The sequence below is a fragment of the Hylobates moloch genome, unplaced genomic scaffold (genome assembly GCF_009828535.3).
Source record: "Hylobates moloch isolate HMO894 unplaced genomic scaffold, HMol_V3 SCAFFOLD_12, whole genome shotgun sequence".
NCBI classification, from domain to species: Eukaryota; Metazoa; Chordata; class Mammalia; order Primates; family Hylobatidae; genus Hylobates; species Hylobates moloch.
In genome coordinates, this window is record NW_026652287.1 from 42170004 (window position 1) to 42190737 (window position 20734).

Below are 20734 nucleotides of genomic sequence, written 5' to 3' on the forward strand. Positions count from 1 at the left end.
ACACACACACACACACACACACACACACACCTCTTTGTAGATTTATAACTTTTTATTATGTAATACTTCATTTTTCTTTCTGAGCTTTTTTGCCTTATTCTGATACTAACATTCAAACCAGCTTTCTTTCTTTTTTTTTTTACTTGCCTTATATATCCTTTTATTTCCATTCTTATTGTACTCTTTTTTCTTTCTTTCTTTCTTTTTTTTTTTGAGACGGAGTTTCGCTCTTTTTGCCCAGGCTGGAGCGCAATGGCATGATCTCGGCTCACTGCAACCTCCACCTCCTGGATTCAAGTGATTCACCTGTCTCAGCCTCCCAAGTAGCTGGAATTACAGGCTCATGGCACCACGCCCAGCTAATTTTTCTATTTTCAGTAGAGATGGGGTTTCATCATATTGGTCAGGCTGGTCTCGAACTCCTGACCTCAGGTGATCCACTTGCCTTGGCCTCCCAAAGCATTGGGATTACAGGCATGAGCCACCGCATCCGGCTCTTATTGTATTCTTATGTTTTAGATGTCTCTTGTACATAGCATATAATTGGATTAATCTATTCTGTGAATATTAGTATTTTAGTTAAAGCATTTATTCCATTAACATCTTCTGTATTAATATATTTGAATGTTACATTTGTCTTCTATTTTTTCTCTAGCTTTTGTGTATTTTTGTCATTCTCCTTTTTTATTTTCTGTACATTTTGAATTTATTTACTCTATTATTTCAGTGGTTGTTCTAAACAATTCTTACCCATGCTTGTTCACTAAATCTACATTTGCATATGTTACTCTCCTGATTTACATGGTTTTCTTATGCATTTTCATTCTTTTTTTATTGATATATCATAGTTGCACATATTGAGTTCTTTTTTTAAACCTCAGAAGAAATTATTATTGCTATTGCATACCATCATTTCATGTTTCATTATACTCACACATTTGTCACTTTGAGCACTTTACTTGGTTCTTACACTTTTTGGTGTAATTCTTCCACTGTTTGCATTGGTTCTTTAATTACTTCTTTCTCCCTGAGATATGTCTTTGATGATGTCTCTTTTCTGTGGGTTGCAAGCCCACAGGAACTTTGTTTTTTGGTGCTCAGAAAACACCTCTTTCTCAGTGCTTTCCCCTCTTAGTGGACATTTTTGGTGGTAATAGAATTTTATATTTTATTTCAGAACTATGAAGATGTTCCATTATCTTCTGGCTTCCATTGTTAATGATGAGAAGTCAGCTGTCAGTCTAACATTTGTTTGTTTGTTTGTTTGTTTGTTTTTGAGATGGAGTCTCACTCTTGTTGCCCAGGCTGGAGTGCAATGGCGTGATCTCATCTCACTGCAACCTCTGCCACCTGGGTTCCAGCAATTATCCTGCCTCAGCCTACCAAGTCACTGGGATTACAGGCGTGCGCCACGACACCCAGCTAATTTTTGTATTTTTAGTAAAGACAGGGTTTCACCATGTTGGCCAGGCAGTGGTTTTGGGGGCCTAGAAATGTGAGTTTTTTGTTTGTTTTGTTTTGATACAGGGTCTCGCTATGTTGCCCAGGCTGGTCTCGAACTCCTGTGTGCAAGTGATCCACTTGCCTTGGCCTCCCAGCGTGCTGGGATTACAGGTGTGGGCCACCATGCCCAGGCTTGCTTTGTTTCTTAATAGAGAGATATTTACCGTGTGTTTTAACAGGACCTCCAGGTGACTCTGATGGAAATTAAAAGTTTGAGAACTATTGCTTAAAAGGTAACCTGTCTTTTTTTCCTCTGGCTGCTGTTCAGATATTCTTTTTACCATTGGTATTATCTGGTTCATTGTGCCTAAGATTTTATCTCTCTTCAATCTTTATATTTTCCTGCAAAATGAAAAATCTACAGCCACTATATTTTGCAGTAATTGCCTAGGCTCCTTCTGTCTCTCATCAGTAACTCCAGTTAGAAATGGTTCAATTCCTTACTTCTGCCACCGCATGGTTCTTAGCTGTATTTATGTTCCTCAACTCTTTTTCTGTGCTTCCCTTGCGTTTATTGCTACAACTAGCTTTGAAAATTCAGCCTTCATAAAAATTTCATGTAGAGTTTGTTAAAGTACTGATTCATCAGCCCACCCCAAAGAGACTTAACTGAACTGAGATGTGATCTGGGTGTCAGAGTTACTTAAAGTGCTCCAGGGGACGCTTATGCAGCAGACTATATTTAAGAAACAAATTATTATTATTATTATTGGCTGTGTGTAATCTAAAAGCTATTTACTTAGGGCTTTCGTTGTTGGTTTCCGTTTTATTTTAGCAATTGTAATTGCCCTTTAGAAATCATAAATTTTTAATTTTCTGAATGTTAATTTCTTGCCAGCACATGAATTTGAAACATATCATCTGTCTGCACTTTGTGTTGCATTTGAAATAGTTATGCACGGAAGGTTTAATTGGGGCACCTAGGTTGCTTGTTGGAAACAGAATTCCTACCCTGCTCCCCACCCCCGGGACATCTCATCTAGCTGGCTGAAAGGAGGGTGTATTGATTTACTAATGTAATGCATTGCTGGACCAAGAAAATGGCATATGGTGTTCTCACAACCTTTGTTGCCTTCTCTCTCTCTCTCACCATATACATATATATATATATATATATTTTTTTTTTTTTTTTGAGACAGAGTCTCATTTCTGTCACCCAGGCTGGAAGTGCAGTGGCATGATCTTGGCTTACTGCAACCTCCACCTCTCAGGTTCAAGCGATCTTCTCACCCCAGCCTCCCAAGTAACTGGGACTACAGGTGTGTGCCACCATGCCCAGCTAATTTTTTAGTATTTTTAGTAGAAACGGGGTTTCACCATGTTGGCCAGGCCAGTCTTGAACTCCTGACTTCAAATGATCTGCTCGCCTTAGCCTCCCAAAGTGCTGAGATTACAGGCATGAGCCATGGTGCTGGGCCTATATTTACACGAATAACAGTGGTAGAAATAGTTCTAGCAAGGGCAGAAATATCAGTCAGTAAAAGTAACAAAAGAATTATTCTGTCTACAATATTTACATCTGCAAATTCTGAATATCCTGGGATACTGTGATTAAGTTGAATATGGGGATAAAATCAAATATTGGGAGAATTATGGTCCTGAGAAATCTCATAATGGAACAGTTTTGGGCAACATTTGTTTTGGACCACAACTTGATGGAGGAGGCAGATCTTCTAAAACTGAGGAGCCACTCACTCTGAGCCAACCTTGTGCTTGTCTGACACCAGAAGTGCTTGCTTCCTTAAATACCACACTCTTGTCTGGCAGCCTTGGTTGCCTCATCCCAGTCCTGGCCCTGGCGAGGAGAAAAACAGATCCCAATGAGAATAGAGTAAGATGTGTAGAAATAGAAAAATAGAACTGCTTTCACCATGCTGTAAAGAAAATTAAAAGAGAAATTAAGCAACCCCAACAGCTCTGAAAAATTAACCTGTCCATTCTAACTTATCCATGGTGACAGCATTCCGATGATCCTGGTTTTTTGTTTTTTGGTTTTTGTTTTTGAGATGGAGTCTCGCTCTGTCGCCCAGGCTGGAGTGCAGTGATGCAATCTCAGCTCACTGCAAGCTCCGCCTCCTGGGTTCACACCATTCTCCTGCCTCAGCCTCCTGAGTAGGTGGGACTATAGGCGCCCACCACTGCGCCCAGCTAATTTTTTGTATTTTTAGTAGAGATGGGGTTTCACCATTCACAGGATGGTCTCCATCTCCTGACATTGTGATCCGCCCACCTCAGCCTCCCAAAGTGCTGGGATTACAGGCGTGAGCCACCGTGCCCGGCTGATCTTGGTTTTGTTTCATGTATCGTGTAGAAATAGGGTAGAACATCTCTGAGTTCATAGATCCTACAGCTGTTCTAGACACCCTGCTCCACATCCTGCTGGGGTCGCTTAGATGCTGAAATCTTCCTACTTCATTTGTATTCATGGCCACCATTTCTTTTTTTTTTTTTTTTTTTTTTTTTTTTTTTTTGAGACGGAGTCTCGCTCTGTCGCCCAGGCTGGAGTACAGTGGCGCAATCTCGGCTCACTGCAAGCTCCGCCTCCCAGGTTCACGCCATTCTTCTGCCTCAGCCTCTCCGAGTAGCTGGGACTACAGGTGCCCGCCACCACGCCCAGCTAATTTTTTGTATTTTTTAGTAGAGATGGGGTTTCACCGTGGTCTCGATCTCCTGACCTCGTGATCCGCCCGCCTCGGCCTCCCAAAGTGCTAGGATTACAAGCGTGAGCCACCGCGCCTGGCTCATGGCCACCATTTCTTTGAGGCTCTCTGATACGGTTTGGGTGTGTATCCCCCCCACAATCTCATATGGAAATGTAATTCCCAACGTTGGAGGTGGGGCCTGGTAGGAGGCGTTTGGATTATGGGGGCAGATTTCTCATGAATGGCTTAGCACCATCCCCCTTGGTACTGTCCTCGTGATAGTGAATTAGTTCTCCTGAGATTCGGTCATTGAAACATGTGTGGCACCTCTCCCAACACTTGCTGTCTTGCTCCTGCTTCACCATATGCCTTGCCTGCTTCCCTTTTGCCTTCTGCTATGATTGGAAGCTTCCTGAGGCCTCCCCAGAAGCAGATACCACTGTGCTTCCTGTAGAGCGTACAGAACTGTGAGCCAATTAAACCTCTTTTCTTATAAATTACCCAGCCTCAGGTATTTCTTTATAGCAGTGCAAGAACGGACTAATACACCATCACCCAGCACTGACAACCCCTGAAAGTGATAGAATCACTCAGGTGAGAAATTGGCCAGAAGCTCCACTCTGAGCTCTGGTTTGCTTCGTTGCAAAACATCGACAAGGTTCCACAGACTTTGAATTGATGTGCGTGCACTCCCTAAGCTCCAGCCCTCTGGACACCTTGTCCTTCATGGAGGGTGGTGGTGGATGTTGGGCCCAGGGTGCTGGGCTAAGCCATAGGGCTGTGTCCTAGTACCTTGGTTACTGTTTAATTTCACAGGACCTTCTGAGGAGATCCCAGACCCCCTACATTCCATAGGCCCCTCCTTTATGGTCCTCCCAAGGTGGCATCCCCTGGGTGGCTGTCTCAGTATGAAGGCAAATGTAGATCAGCTTGTTCATCATCCATTCATTCTTTCATTCCCTACTTATTGTCTTATTTATATCAGGCCCTGGAATGGTGAACGAAATATCATCAAAGTAAAAAATCTCTACTCACCTGGAATGTATTTTCTAGTTGGGCACACAGGAAATCAAAACAAGTAAACTACATAGTGTGCATGGAGGAGACAGCAGAGAGATAATAATGCTTACTCGGTGTTCTGTGTCCTGTCCTACATTTCCCAGGATCCTTGGAGCTGGCAGGGGCATGTGACTAGTTCTGGCCAATGGGCTGTAAGTGCTTCAGGGTCAAAATATAGATGAGAGAATGCATAGTTGTCCAGCTTCCTGCTCATCATCTATGACGAAGATGGCCAGGGGTATCAGTTGGTTCAGAGACAAGTGGCATCCTTGAACAACAGGAAAACTTTTGATATCAGCCTGGGTTGAACAAGTGACATGAGCAAGGCATAAACTTTCCATTTCATTGAGTCATTGAGATTTGGGTTTGTCTGTTTTTGCAGTAAAAAATAGAGCCTAATCTTACACAGAATATTACTTGGAAATTAGTGCTTTGGGGAAAAAGAAAAGGAGTGGAGAACTGGGATTGAAAGAAGCAGGGGTTTGCATTTTAAAGAGTGGCCAAGGTGGGCGGATTGGCTGAGGTCAGGAGTTCAGGACCAGCCTGGCCAACCTGGTGAAACCCTGTCTCTACTAAAAGTACAAAAATTAGCTGGACACAGTGGTACACCTGTAGTCCCAGCTACTTGGGAGGCCGAGGCGGGAGAATCACTTGAACCCGGGAGGTGCAGGTTGCAGTGAGCTGAGATCACACCACTGCACTCCAGCCTGGGTGACAGAGCGAGATTCCGTCTCAAAAAAAAGAAAAGAAAAGAGTGGCCAGTGAATGCCAGATCAGGACAGGTAAAGTTGAATAAAGATCTGAAGGATGAGAGGGGGCCAGGCACATGGAGAATGTGGGGGAAACATTTCAAGCAGAGGAGCAGCAGGTGCACAGACCCTGAGGTGGAAGCATGGCTAGCAGGGCCTGATGCACAGCAGTGAGGCTTGCGCGGCTTGGGTGAGGGACCGGTGGCAGAGGGAGTTGTGGGTGAGGCGGCAGGGACCTGGGCTCTTGGTCTGAGTGAGATGGGACACCATCAGAGGATCTTGAACAGAGGAGCGACGTGATCTTCATTTTTACCCATAAAGTTACGGCTGTCATGGAAGCTAAGGGAAGTCAGGGACAGCAGCTGGGAGACCAGTTAGGAAGCAGCTGGAATGTTCTAGAAGAGAAGCGATGCCTTATGCCAAGGCAGTAGCAGTGTAGGTGGTAAGAAGCAAGCAGATTTTTGTATTGTTTTAAAGATAAGGCTGGCAGGATTTGCTGGCGATGCAGGTGTGGTTTATGGAAAAGAAAGAGGAGAGTCGAAGGTGATGACGAGCAAGGCTTTTGACTTGAGCCCCTGGGAGGCTGGAGCTGCCATCAACATGGGGAGGCTGGTGGCAGCACAGTTGTAGGTGTTTAATGTGGGATCCTGTTGGCTGTTGCAGTAGGGGTACTAAGTAGCCACCTGGCTGCCACTCACTGAGTCATTCTGGGTGGGGCAGGTGCCAGGGAACAGAGAGTGGCACCCACTATAAATGAACAATTCTGTTAAGTAATTGTGAAATCATCAGTGGTCATTTTATTTTAATGATAATGGCATTTTAGAGTGAATGTTTGTTTACTGAGCCTATGGAGTTCCATACATAACCCAGTGTTAAAGTCTTCAGTTTCCAGATGAGAAAACTGAGTTTTGATGAACTGACTCTTGGGAGGGGAATGAGCAGAACTGTGGGCTTGCATCAAAGGGGAGTCTACTGAGGCCTCAGGGACAGGGAGACCTTCACAGAAGTGCAATCAGAACCTGGGTGTCAGCACCTCCAAAGGTTAGGGGTGTTTCACAATATGGACCTGTGGGAGATGGGGGAGAGGGGCCCAGGGGAACCCTGACCTTTAGGGGCCGGGCAGAGGAGGGATCTCAAGGCAGAGTCTTCAAAAGAGCAACCAGAGATGTGAGCACAGCCTGGGATGAGGGGGCCATGGCTGCAAGAGCAGTGGCATTCCCAGGAAGAGGGAGATAGATTCATAGTGAGCAAGATCACGTGTCAGGATGTCAGGCAAAGGAAGGGTCAAGATGTAGTGTCAAGGAGTTCCCACATAGGGGACAGTATAGGTGACATAGGTCACTTTGAGAGGCAACAAGATGTGGCTCTGCAGTCACATCAGCCGGGCTCACGACTTCCACCTATGACCTTGACCAAGTGTCTTGGACCCTTGATGCCTTATTCTCTGGGTACTTGAGAATAATTCCGGGAGGTTGTGAGGATTAAATAGGAGTGGCCCTGCAAAGACTCGGGAATGTCTCATACCTTGTAAACACTACACATGTCGTTATTTGTAGAATTGGCATTAATGTTGGTGGGGAAAGGTGGAATGGGACCTGCAGAAGCTTGTTAGTTGAGCATGGACAAATGAATGGGAGGTGAGGATGGAGATACTGTGCCTCAGGGACCGAGCCTCTGTCACCCTCTCTCCCCCTCCTCAGCAGTGATTCAATGTCAGAACCCAAAGGCACAATGACTGGAAAAGGGCTTTGTAAAAAGAATGAAAGCATCATGCATCTTTGAGTTGGCCCAAGATCAAATTTGGTGTTGAATAATGAATCCCCAAGGCAGAGTTTATACGTTAAAACACACTTCATATATTATTGTTTTGAAATGTTTCTGAATATCTAAAACAATTCCAATAGCAGAAATATTAATTGATGTTGAAAAGATTGTTATAACCCTGGTAATGTTTAAAAGTGGTAATATTGATTATTGATCTGAGTTAGATGTTAAAGTAGCAGCGTCACGGTTCTTACCTCGGTGCTGTCATGAGCGTCGCGGTGGAAACCGCAGAGAGGAGACATGTTCATACGAAGCAAATTAAATCCCCTCCCGAGGTGTGGGCCACCATACCTCACCAATTTATTGTGGTTTTGATGTTATTTCCTTAATGACTGATGTTGTTAATCATCTTTTCATGTGTTTACAGTTCATTTCTGTATATTTGGAGAAATGTCTGTTCTGTTCAAGTCTCCTGCCCACTTTTTTATTGGGTTGTCTTTGTTGTTGAGTTTATAATGATATTAAATCCCTATCACATATGTGATTTCCAAATATTTTCTACCATTCTGTGTCTCATTCACTTTCTTGATAATGTCCTTGATGTTAATTCTAAATGTTTGGTAGGGTTCACCAGTGAAGCCCCTTGGTCCTGGACTTTTTTTTTTTTTTTTGAGACGGAGTCTTGCTCTGTCGCCCAGGCTGGAGTGCAGTGGCGCGATCTTGGCTCACTGCAAGCTCTGCCTCCTGGGTTTACGCCATTCTCCTGCCTCAGCCTCCCAAGTAGCTGGGACTACAGGCGCCCACCACCACGCCCAGCTAATTTTTTTGTATTTTTAGTAGAGAAGGGGTTTCACTGTGTTAGCCAGGATGGTCTCGATCTCCTGACCTCATGATCCGCCCGCCTCAGCCTCCCAAAGTGCTAGGATTACAGGCGTGAGCCACCACGCCTGGACTTTTTTTTTGAGAGAAGTCTCGCTTTTGTCCCCCAGGCTGGAGTGCAATGGGGCGATCTCGGCTTACTGCAACCTCCACCTCCCGGGTTCAAGCGATTCTCCTGCCGCAGCCTCCTGAGTAGCTGGGATTACAGGCGCCTGCTACCATGCCCAGCTAATTTTTGTATTTTTAGTAGAGATGGGCTTTCACCATGTTGGCCAGGCTGGTCTCGAACTCCTGACCTCAGGTGATCCACCTGTGTCAGCCTCCCAAAGTGCTGGTATTACAGGTGTGAGCCACCGTGCCCGGTGGTCCTGAACTTTTTTTTTTTTTTTTTTTTTTTGAGACAGAGTCTTGCTCTGTCACCCAGGCTGGAGTGCAGTGGCACGATCTCAGCTCACTGCAAGCTCTGCCTCCTGGGTTCACGCCATTCTCCTGCCTCAGCCTCCCAAGTAGCTGGGACTACAGGCACTCATCACCACTCCTGGCTAATTTTTTGTATTTTTAGTAGAGACGGGGTTTCACCATGTTAGCCAGGATGGTCTCAATCTTCTGACCTCCTGATCCACCCACCTCGGCCTCCCAAAATGCTGGGATTATAGGCATGAGCCACTGTGCCCAGCTGGTCCTGGACTTTTTATTTAATGGCTTTTGATGACTGCCGCAGTCTCTTGTTATAGGTCTCTCAATTTTCTTTTTCTTCTAGAGCCTGTTTGGGTATGTTTCAAGGAATTTGATACATCTAGAGCATTGGTCCCCAAGCCCTGGGCCACAGACAGGTACCGGTCCCTGGCCTTTTAGGAACCAGGCCCTGCAGCAGGAGGTGAGCGGAGGGCGAATGAGTGAAGCTTCATCTGTATTTACAGCAGCTCCCCATCACTCACATTACCACCTGAACTCCACCTCCTGTCAGATCAGCAGCAGCATTAAGATTCTCGTAGGGGCGCAAATCCTATTGTGCACTGCGCATGCAGGGGATCTAGATTGCACACTCCTTATGAAAATCTAATGCCTGATGATCTGTCAGTGTCTCCCATCACCTCCAGATGGGACCATCTAGTTTCAGGAAAACACTCTCAGGCCTTCCACTAATTCTACATTATGGTGAGTTGTATAATTATTTTACCATATATTACAATGTAATAATAATAGAAATAAAATGCACAATAAATGTAATGCACTCAAATCATCCCAAAATCATCCCCCCTCACCTCACCATCCGTGGAAAAATTGTCTTCCATGACACCAGTCTCTGATGCCAAATTAGTTGGGGACTGCTAGTGTAGATAATCTAATGTGTTGGTGCGTAATTGTTCATGGCATTCTCTTACAGCCGTTTGAATTTCCGTAAGGTCGGTAGTAATGTCCCACTTCCACTGATGATTTTAGTTACTTGCATCTTTTTTAGTAATTCTAGCTGTAGTTTTGTCACTTTTGTTGATCTTTTTGAAAGAACCAACTTTTGTTTTCATTAATTCTCCTTTTATTCTCTATTTCATTTGTCTCTGCTTTAATCTTTATTTCTTTACTTTTGCTTTCCCTAGGTTTAGTGTGTCAAGGTAGTTTTTTTTTTTTTTGAGACTGAGTCTCACTCTGTCACCCAGGCTAGAGTGCGATGGCACGATCTCAGCTCACCTCAACCTCCGCCTCCCGGGTTCAAGCAATTCTCCTGCCTCAGCCTCCCGAGTAGCTGGGATTACAGGCATGCACCACCATGCCCAGCTAATTCTTTGTATTTTTTAGTAGAGATGGGGTTTCTCCATGTTGGTAAGGCTGGTCTTGAACTCCTGACCTCAGGTGATCCACCCACCTTGGCCTCCCAAAGTGCTGGGATTACAGGCAGGAGCCACTGCACCTGGCTGGAACTGGTTTTTGTATGAGATGTCTTACTGGTGACTTTTCCTAGGCAAAGGGAATAAGATCTCGAGTTACTACTGGAACCTAAGTGTTAGAGATGGGGATTCAGGTTAAATGAGTGGATGTGATTACCTGGGCAAAGCATGAGGCATGAGAAGGAATGGGTAAAGGATGGCTCTTGAGGAGAATCAGCCTTTAGTGGTGAAAGAGGACCTCTGGATGGTCCAGATGATCCAGAGAAGCAGGGAAAGAACCAGGAGACAGTTGTAGAGGAGCCGAGAATAGAGAATGATTCTCAAAGAAAATAGACACCAAATTTTCGTGAGAATCTAAGACTGAAGTGCATTTACTGAATTCACTGACCTGGGAAGTAAATTGTATTTTCTGTGAGGATGGGGATGATGGTAGTGGATGCTGGGTGTACTGAATTGGGAGATGGCGAATGTAGACTGCTCCTAAGTTTTTGCTCGGAAGGGGGCACTAAGCGGAGCCAGGGCAGGCATTGGTTTCAAGATGGGATAGACCTGAGCACGTGTCCATGCATGGGAAATTGTCTAGCAAGACGAGAAATGAGGCTGAAAGTAAAGGAGAGCCAGGTAGTGTGAGGGTCCAGAGAAGGGGATGGGCCTGGAGCAGATTTGAAGGGATTGCCTTGAGAAGGGAGGGCAGACATCTCTTTGTCTGTCATAGAAGGAAAGGAGGAGGTCATAGATCAGTTGTGAGAAGACTGTTCAAATAACTAGAAGCAAGAAGGTAAGAAAGCCTCATTTTTTTCTTTCTTTTAAGCAGGGTTTAATATATGTTCAAGAAAATGCATAGGTCTTACTTAGGTGATCAGTTTGAATTTTTGACAATTATGTACACTGTACATCTGAAAATAGATAGTGTTTCTATCATCCTAGAAAGTTCCCTTTGCTTTCAGTCTATCCCTGACTTGTGATCCTCCATTGAAGAAACCCTCCCTTTTTTTTTTTTCAATTCTATCAACTTAAATACGTTTTGCCTATTCATGGGCATCATATTATTGGAATCAGAGAGTTTCTTGTGTGTCCAGCTTCTTTTGGCCAGCATCGTAGGGATTTCTCCATGTAGTATGTCTGCATAGTTTGTTTTTATTGCTGAGTAGTATTCCATTCTGTAAACATTGCAATTTGTATATCCATTCTCTGGTTGATAGATGTTTAGATTATTTACACTGTTTGGCTATTAGGAATCAGACTACTACAGACATTTTTGTATGAGTCTTTGTGGATATAAATTGTTTACAATTTCTCTTATGTAAATATCTAGGAGCAGAATTGTTGGATCAGATAGTGTGCTTGTTAAAAACTGCCAAAGTGTTTTCCAAAGTAGTTGAACTATTTCACACTCCTACCATCAGGATATGAGAGTTGCCAGTGTGCCCCAAACTCAGCAGCATTTAGTATTGGTAGCCTTTTTTATTTTGGCCGCTCTAGTTTTAATTTGCATTTCTCTAATGACTATGATGTTCAACACCATTGGATGTGATTCTTACTGGTTTTGTGAAATGTCTGTTTATTAATTAAAGTCTTTTGCCCTTCTTGTTGGGTTGATGTTCTTTCTTTCTTTCTGTTTTGAAGGAATTCTTTTTATTTTTTCCAGTAAGCCTTTTGCACTCCTATGTAGGAGTTCTTTAATCTGAATACGAATTCTTTTTCAGGTGTATGCATTGCAGATATTTTTTTCCCAATCCGTGGTTCACTGTTCGTTTTCCTTTTTTCTTCTTCTTTTTTTGTTTTTAGAGACAGAATCTCACTCTATTGCCCAGGCTGGAGTGCATGATCGTAGCTTACTGCAGCTGTTCTCTATGAGTTTTTAAGTGTCTGATTCATCTCAAAAGATTTTTAAATTCAAATTCAGTGAGTGGAGGAGGTGGCAGAAGCATAGGTGGCTGCAAATCTCTAAAGTGAGAGTTGATGTGAGAAGAAGGTTGCACAGGAGACTTTGCCCAGAGAGCAGATTTCCAAATCATTGCCTGTGAGGTGAGGCTGATTCTAGTGATGAAGCAGTCCAGGCCATGGCCCAAGGATGTATATATTGGTGTGGAATGTGGGTGCAAAGGGCATTGGAGTTTGGAACTCATGGTTGGTCCTGGGTGGACCATCTTCATGGATAGAACCATCCTAAATGATCGCAGGCCTTGAAGGTGAAGGAAGAACAGAAGTCTAGGACCAGAGTGTTTAATGAGTGAGGGGATTTAACAGAGTTGTGCTTGGTGGCAAATCACTTAAGAAGAGTAATTCTGAACCCACTTATAGCAGATCAGGGGCTGTCCCCCCACCACATTGCTGGGAGAGTTTACCTAAGTAAGATAAAAGTCCAGGATGAGGCAGATCTTGCTGCTCAAAAGAGAAAATGCCAAAAAACAAAACTCAGAGTTTTCTTTGGTGAGCAGGAGAGACAGATAGCCTTTCACTACTCCCGGTGTTCTTTCATTTGCTACAGATGCCAGCTTGGAGAGTCACGTGAGAGCAAGAGAGTAGCTTTCTGGTTGTCCTGGTGCCCTGCTCAGGCAAAACTGACTGCCATTCTCTGAGGATGGCAGCTCTGTCCCCCACATTTGGTAAGTTCTTGGGTCAGTGCGTGCCCTGAGAAAGTGAGCGTAAGTGGCCCCTGCCACTTGATGGGGTGAAAGATACGTACACCATAGAGGGCTGCTGGGAGAGGATGGGTGAGTGGAAAAGGGGTGGGAACAGAGCCCCAGCAGCTGCCCCAGTGACTGTGTCTGCTGAGGGTCTTGGTGGGTCTGGGAGCGGGCCAGTGTCCGTATCATTCATGCATGAAGAGGGTGCAGGTAATGTGTAACCCTGAGTTATTCCATTTATTATTTTGATCAGTTTCAGCAAGGTCACAACTCTAGCTCTCAGAACTTGCATTTCTTCACTCCTAGGTTGGGACTATGTCACTTCTTATGAGTATGTAGCCCACCACCCTCTTTCTGTTTTTGGTGGAACAGGGCTGCTCTGACTTGTTATGAAACTGATGTGTGCAAGAGAGGTGGGGAGAGGAAGAGAGAGAGAGGATTGAGGAGGTGAATACTCAGAGTTAGTGTGGAGCAGTTTCCTCGTTTGCAAGTGTTGTATTATGAGGCAGGGCAGGCTCTGATTCTCATGAACCCTCCTTTCTCCTCCAGCCACGTCCACCCAGGACTCCACCTGTCTCCAGGACTCAGAATTTCCTGTTTCTTCAAAAGACCATTCCTGTCCCCAGAATTTGAACCTGTTCGTGTGCAGTGGTCTGGAGCCTCACACACCCAGTGTTGGTTCCCAGGTGCGCTAAGATCTCTGGGTCCCTAGAGCAGGAGAGGCACTTCCTGGAACACCCCACCAGTGCATGCTGGAATTCTTCCAGAGCTTCATCTCAGCCGGTGGATGCCAGAACAGGGCCCAAGAGAGAGCCAAGGAATATTGGGGCTGTCCTGGTGTTGGGGAAGTTAGGGGAAGTGATTTACGTAGCATCTGTTTCCCTCATGCTTGCAAAATCTCAGGCCCATGCTCAACCCCGGAGATGGGGGGAAATAAAAGGAAAAGCTCTCGGAGTGGGCTAGAACTGGAGGGAGATTAGTCCCTTGTCAGAGTTGCATTTGAAGCGATGGGACAGGACAAGATGGCCTCATGAGGGAGAGAGGATGTCTGAGGGCTGACGCCTGGAGGAAATGCTGAGCCCCGTAGCAGGCCATCTGGAAATCCTGCGTTGGTTCTCTCATGCCCGGTCTTCAGCCTCAGCCATCTTACCATGAACACCATTAGGCTGGTTCCTCACTGACCCCAAGTTTGTGTGGTGTTCCAGGAATCGGTGACTTTCCAAGACATCGCTGTGGACTTTACCGAGAAGGAGTGGCCCTTGCTGGATTCTTCTCAGAGAAAACTGTACAAAGATGTAATGCTGGAGAACTACAGCAACCTCACTTCACTGGGTAAGGCCAGTGCCATTTCTCCACTTATTCATTCATGAATTAGATGTTTTTGTTTGAGTATGTTCTGTGACCCAGGAACTATGCAGGGGTTCAGAACACAGCTGTGAACAAGCAGCCCCAGCACCCATGCTTAATGGGGCCTCTCCTGGGTATTGAGGCCCATCCATCGCAGGGACCTTGGGGGTTCTCCAGTGTGTGTCTGAGCTTGGCATGGGCTTCTGAAATACGAAATCCCCGTTCTTTTGGAGGGTCAATGTGTGGGTATTTGTGATCTTATTTCCTATTTCATTTTTGTTTTAAATTTATTTTTGGTGATGAAAGGTTCTCACTATGTTGCCCAGACTGATCTTGAACTCCCGGCTACAGGCACGAGCCACCATGCCTTGCCTGTGGTTTTGTTTTCTATCAGTCAAAAACTTTTACTGTGTTCCTTAGAAATTTTGGCACCACCATTTTGCTGCTCCTAAGTCAGACTTGTCCACCCTCAGAACACTGAAGACCCAAGTGTTGAGCCCAGGCTAATGGAAGGGGTTGTCCTCTGCATGGCCCTCCCTCAACCTGTGTCTTTCCCGTGAGTGTAGGGTATCAGGTCGGCAAACCCAGCCTCATCTCACACTTGGAGCAGGAGGAGGAGCCGAGGACAGAGGAGAGGGGCGCTCACCAGGGCGCTTGTGCAGGTGAGCGAGCCCCAGGCGAAGAGCGGTGCTGTGACTCTACCTCTATTCAGTGACTAGGGTGGAAGGAGGGAGGTTAGGGAGTGTCACCCAGGGAAATTGAGAGATGCTCCTTCCCTCTTTTTGCCCATCCATTCTCTGACAAATCTTTTGGTCCACACACTCCTTCATCTTTGACTTTTACATTCCCGTTATTGGGCTCTTTGTCCCATTCTTTCATATTTGATGTTCCTGATCATCCTTTTTCTGTCATTATCAACATCTATCTGAATTGCCTTAAATTTCTTTTGTTTTTTTTTTGTTTTGTTTTGTTTTGTTTTTCAGACGGAGTCTCACTATGTTGCCAGGCTGGAGTGCAGTGCAGTGGCATGATCTCGGCTCACTGCAACCTCTGCCTCCTGGGTTCAAGCGATTCTCATGTCTCAGCCTCCTGAGTAGCTGGGACTACAGGCATGATGCCACCATGCCCAGCTAATTTTCGTATTATTAGTAGAGATGGGTTTCACCATGTTGGCCAGGCTGGTCTCGAACACCTGACTGCAGGTGATCCACCCGCCTCGGCCTCCCAAAGTGCTGGGACTACAGGCGTGAGCCACCACGCCAGGCCTGAATTGACTTAAATTTCTACCACTGGCATTGCCAAATATCTCACATGACCAGATTTTTTAACAATTGCTTTTGCACCACTTTTCCTTACATAGCCTTAGGATCTGCCAAGAAATCCACCTGTCATTGTCACCGTCATGCCACCATTTTCCTTTTCCAACAAATTAATACTTTTCCAATTTGTTTCAGATTGGGAGACTCCATCTAAAACCAAGTGGTCACTTCTTATGGAAGATATTTTTGGGAAAGAAACGCCCAGTGGTGTGACGATGGTAAGATTTCCTTGGGATAATTCTGGAGCTTCCTTCCACATCTGAGGAGACCAGGGCAGCCTAGGTTAGAAAAGCAGTTCAACACCAGGGCAAGCAGCTTCCCTTAGAGGAAGCTGTGTTTCAGAGACACTGGGTATTACCAAGATGGGGACAACCCTAAACCTAACCTCAAGCTACTTCACCTAGAGTGTCTCTGAGTAAAGATTTTTATAGCTGTGTCTCAGATATTGAGTGTTGGGGCTCAATGCAGTTTTTATTTTATTTTATATTTATGCTATACACTTACTTATCAATTCAGTTTTGGTGGTGTTTATTTTTGGGGGGACAGACAGAGTCTCGCTCTTGTTGCCCAGGCTGGAGTGCAGTGGCACCATCTTGGGTCACTGCAACCTCTGCCTCTCAGGCTCAAGCCGTCCTCCCACCTCAGCCTCCTGAGCAGCTGGGACTATAGGCGTGTGCCACCACACTTGGCTAATTTTTCTATTTTTTTGCAGAGATAGGATTTCACCATGTTGCCCAGGCTGGTCTTGAACTCCTGGCCTCAAGCAATCCACCAGCCTCAGTCTTCCAAAGTGCTGGGATTATAGGCTTGAGCCACCATGCCCAGCCTCAATTCAGTGGGTTTTTGTTTGTTTGTTTGTTTTTTTGAGGCAGAGTCTTGCTCTTGTCACCCAGGCTGGAGTGCAATGGCACGATCTCAGCTCACTGCAACCTCCACCTTTCAGGCTCCAGTGATTCTCCTGTCCTACCCTCCCGAGTAGCTGGGATTACAGGTGTGCACCACCATGCCCGGCTAATTTTTGTATTTTTAGTAGAGACAGGGTTTCATCATGTTAGCCAGGCGGGTCTGGAACTCCTGACCTCAGGTGGTCCACCCGCCTTGGCCTTCCAAAGTGCTGGGATGACAGGCGTGAGCCACCTCGCCCAGCCTCAATTCAGTTTTAAGCAGTGAAGAAATGCTGTACTCAAAAAGCTTTGAAAAAGTAACACATGTGGAGCCTTGTGGCCTGGCATTCACCTATTGTCTTTGATGGAGCTCAAATGGGGCTGGGACAGCACGTCTGCACGGCAGATGGTGACAGCTCTAGTCATGGTAATGTGCTTCTATCTGTTCGTAGCAGTGTATGTGGGGGTGACGCTTAGGGTTGCAATGAATGTGAGAATTGCCTTTGTCAGCACTTACGTCTTAACCAACAGGAAAGAGCCCGTCTTGGAGAGAAGTCCGCTGAATACGCTCACTTGTTCGAAGTCTTCAGCATGGACCCTCATCTCACTCAGCCAATGGGAAGGCACGCTGGCAAGAGGCCCTATCACCGCCGCGACTACGGGGTAGCGTTCAAGGGCAGGCCGCACCTCACTCAGCACGTGAGCATGTACGATGGGAGAAAAATGCACGAATGCCATCAGTGCCAAAAAGCCTTCACCACAAGCGCATCCCTCACACGGCACAGGAGAATCCACACCGGGGAGAAGCCTTATGAGTGCAGTGACTGCGGGAAAGCCTTCAACGACCCTTCAGCCCTTAGGAGCCATGCAAGAACTCACCTCAAAGAGAAGCCCTTTGACTGCAGTCAGTGTGGAAATGCATTCCGGACCCTCTCGGCCCTGAAAATCCACATGAGAGTTCACACTGGCGAGAGGCCTTACAAGTGTGATCAGTGTGGGAAGGCGTACGGCCGGAGCTGCCACCTCATTGCACACAAGAGAACGCACACCGGAGAGAGGCCCTACGAGTGTCACGACTGTGGGAAAGCTTTCCAGCACCCCTCCCACCTCAAAGAGCACGTGAGGAATCACACGGGGGAGAAGCCCTACGCGTGCGTGCAGTGCGGCAAAGCCTTCCGCTGGAAGTCGAACTTTAATTTGCACAAGAAGAACCACATGGTGGAGAAGACCTACGAATGTAAAGAATGCGGGAAATCCTTTGGTGATCTCGTGTCCCGGAGGAAACACATGAGGATTCACATCGTCAAGAAACCCGTGGAATGTCGGCAGTGCGGGAAGACCTTCCGAAACCAGTCCATCCTTAAGACTCACATGAACTCTCACACTGGAGAGAAACCATACGGGTGCGATCTCTGCGGGAAAGCTTTCAGCGCGAGTTCAAACCTCACCGCACACAGGAAGATACACACGCAAGAGAGACGCTATGAATGCGCCGCCTGCGGGAAAGTCTTCGGTGACTATTTATCCCGGCGGAGGCACATGAGCATTCACCTTGTAAAGAAACGAGTTGAGTGTAGGCAGTGTGGCAAGGCCTTCAGGAACCAGTCAACGCTGAAGACGCACATGCGAAGCCACACAGGGGAGAAACCGTACGAATGCGATCACTGTGGCAAGGCCTTCAGCATAGGCTCCAACCTGAACGTGCACAGGAGGATCCACACCGGGGAGAAGCCCTACGAATGCCTTGTCTGCGGGAAAGCCTTCAGCGACCACTCATCCCTCAGGAGCCACGTGAAAACTCACCGGGGAGAGAAGCTCTTTGTGTCGTCCGTGTGGAAAAGGCTCCAGTGAGCATGCCTGCTTTAGAGACACAGGATGATTCAGACCGGAAACAGACCTCGTGGGTGTAAGAGGAAGCCTCTGTGAGCTCGCACCGTACTGGGTGCAAAAGAATCCACGGAACTTGGGAGAAGTCCGGTTCCTGTAAAAACTGTGGGAAGACGAGGTGTTCTCATCCCATACCAGGTTTGTGAGAACTCACGCCGGGGGTGAAAATGTACGTCTGTAGCATGGAGAAGCCTTGAGGGTACATTCGGCTCTTAACAAACACAGGAGGACTTAATGGCAGCTTGGCATTTAATGTCAGAATCCCAGCGTGGCATTTAATGTCAAAATGACTTCAGACCACTTCTAGCCTTCCGGGCCCATGAATAATAATAAGCACACTAGGGAGCATCTCTGCAAACGCAGAGGCTGGGGAAACCCTTCCTAGTCTCACTTGATTCCTCATGACGGAAATCACACTAAAGAGAGAAATCAGTGAAGTAAGGAATGTGGGAAGGTCGTGAACGGGCCGCAAACCATGGCCAGCTGCTTGTCTTTGTATGGCTTGCCAGCTAACAATAGTGGTTCCATCTTTAAGGAAGAAGAATGTGTGATGGAGAAAATTTGTGGCCAGTGAAGTCTGAAATACTTCCTGTCATCTGCCCCTTTCCAGAAAAACCTGGCCGACCCTTGGTCTACAGCACGGGTTCTCAGTTGGGCGACGATTTGGCTGTCCAGGCATCATTTGGCAATGTCTAGAGACATTTTTGGTAGTTAGAATGGGGGGAAGATACTCCTGACTTGTAATAAGAAGACATCAGGGATGCTGCTAAGTCCGCTCCAGCGCACGGGAGCCCCCCACAACGAAGAGTTAGTGCCCCCAAACGTCACTGTTGCTGAGGTTGAAAATAATCATGCAGTCATTCCTCAATTACTGCCTGCAGCAACTGCTCCATTTTTATGAATCTTGTGAGCACTTACGCTAGGAGAAATTTCTTTTACAAAACTTTTAAAATACAATTAGTGCGGATAATTCCTATGTGGAAATGATTCCAGCCATGGGCCCCTCACTTGAGCATGCGAATATTCTCACGGAGAGAAGCCCCAGTGAGATTTTCTGGGATTGCACTTACTCTCCTGGAATATGGGATTGCACTTACTCTTTCATCATGGAAACAGACCCCTGAGAGAAGCCCCAAAGAGATTTTCTGGTGAATATGGGACTGCACATACTCTCTCATCATGAAAACAGCCCCGCTCATAAATTTTTCATCTTTATTTTTAAGGTTACACTCCTCTAAATAACCCTTAAGCCTCATCAAGAAAGGTTTGTATATAGTATTTTTACTATAGCTTCATCCTTGATAACGTCCTAATTTCCTTTTGGACAACCTCCTTGACCAGTGGCATATTTAGATCTGTGTGACATGAGGATATTTCCCAGTACCAGTTTGTTACTGGTACCTGATGTACACGGATGGCGACCAGAGCATGATGCCTCCATCAAGTGGTAATATGTGTGCAGCCTGCTGTCCAGCCAAGAGTGACAGATACTTCTAGTGACTTCCCTGGTATCCACTCTCATCTTCTTCCAATATCAAGAGAACCCAGGTTCTGTCAGATCAGTAAGGTGTGCTAATCTAAATATTAAAAAATCTCCTACAGGTTTTCTTGCAGCTAGTACCATCCATGTCTCACAGCCCTGGCCACTGACAGATGAGCAGATGTCACCACGTGGGCTTCTGAGAAAGCTCTTGAACGGGGATCGTTCTTAAACATGAATTCCTCCCTGTATGTTTTGTTCTTTGCTTTACCCCCTACTTTTCACCTTGCAAAGAGATCCAGTACCTAGTATTGGAAGATCCACCTTAACAACCATGCATATGAAAACCACAGTCTAAGGAAGTGACTGCAGAAAGCTCACAGTGACCCTGGCCTCCCCTGTGGCCTCTTTGAGTGTCTGCACCAGCCCTGGACTTCCAGACTTCTATCACATGAGAAAAAATAAAACTGATTATTGGTTTAAGCTGCTATGGATATTTCATTGTTTTTCTTTTAAATTTATTTATTTTGAGATGGGGGTCTCCCTATGTTGCCTAGGCTAGATTCAAACTCCTGGGCTCAAACGATCTTCCTGCCTCAGTCTCCCAAGTGGCTGAGAATACAGGCATGTGCCACCACACCCAGCTTGTTTTTCTATTTCATTTATTTATTGGTGGGAGGGGGTTTCTACACCCAGCTGGATGCT

General features: G+C 45.9%; 1 protein-coding gene across 4 annotated transcripts; it reads left to right on the plus strand.

Moving 5' to 3' along the window:
- The first annotated feature begins 9422 nt into the window (after nt 1-9422).
- Nucleotides 9423-20512, plus strand: ZNF317 (zinc finger protein 317). Of its 4 annotated transcripts, none has more exons than XM_058425557.1 (7): nt 9423-9754; nt 12974-13091; nt 13662-13798; nt 14318-14444; nt 15026-15121; nt 15914-15996; nt 17194-20512. In XM_058425557.1, the coding sequence occupies exons 2-7, from the start codon at nt 13067-13069 to the stop codon at nt 18511-18513; spliced, it is 1788 nt and encodes a 595-aa protein (XP_058281540.1). In that variant the 5' UTR covers nt 9423-9754; nt 12974-13066; the 3' UTR covers nt 18514-20512. The 4 variants fall into 4 exon arrangements, with proteins under 4 accessions (XP_058281540.1, XP_058281542.1, XP_032025445.1 ...); XM_032169554.2 differs by having other exon boundaries at nt 9434-9473; XM_058425559.1 differs by lacking the exon at nt 15026-15121.
- The last annotated feature ends 222 nt before the right edge of the window (nt 20513-20734 follow it).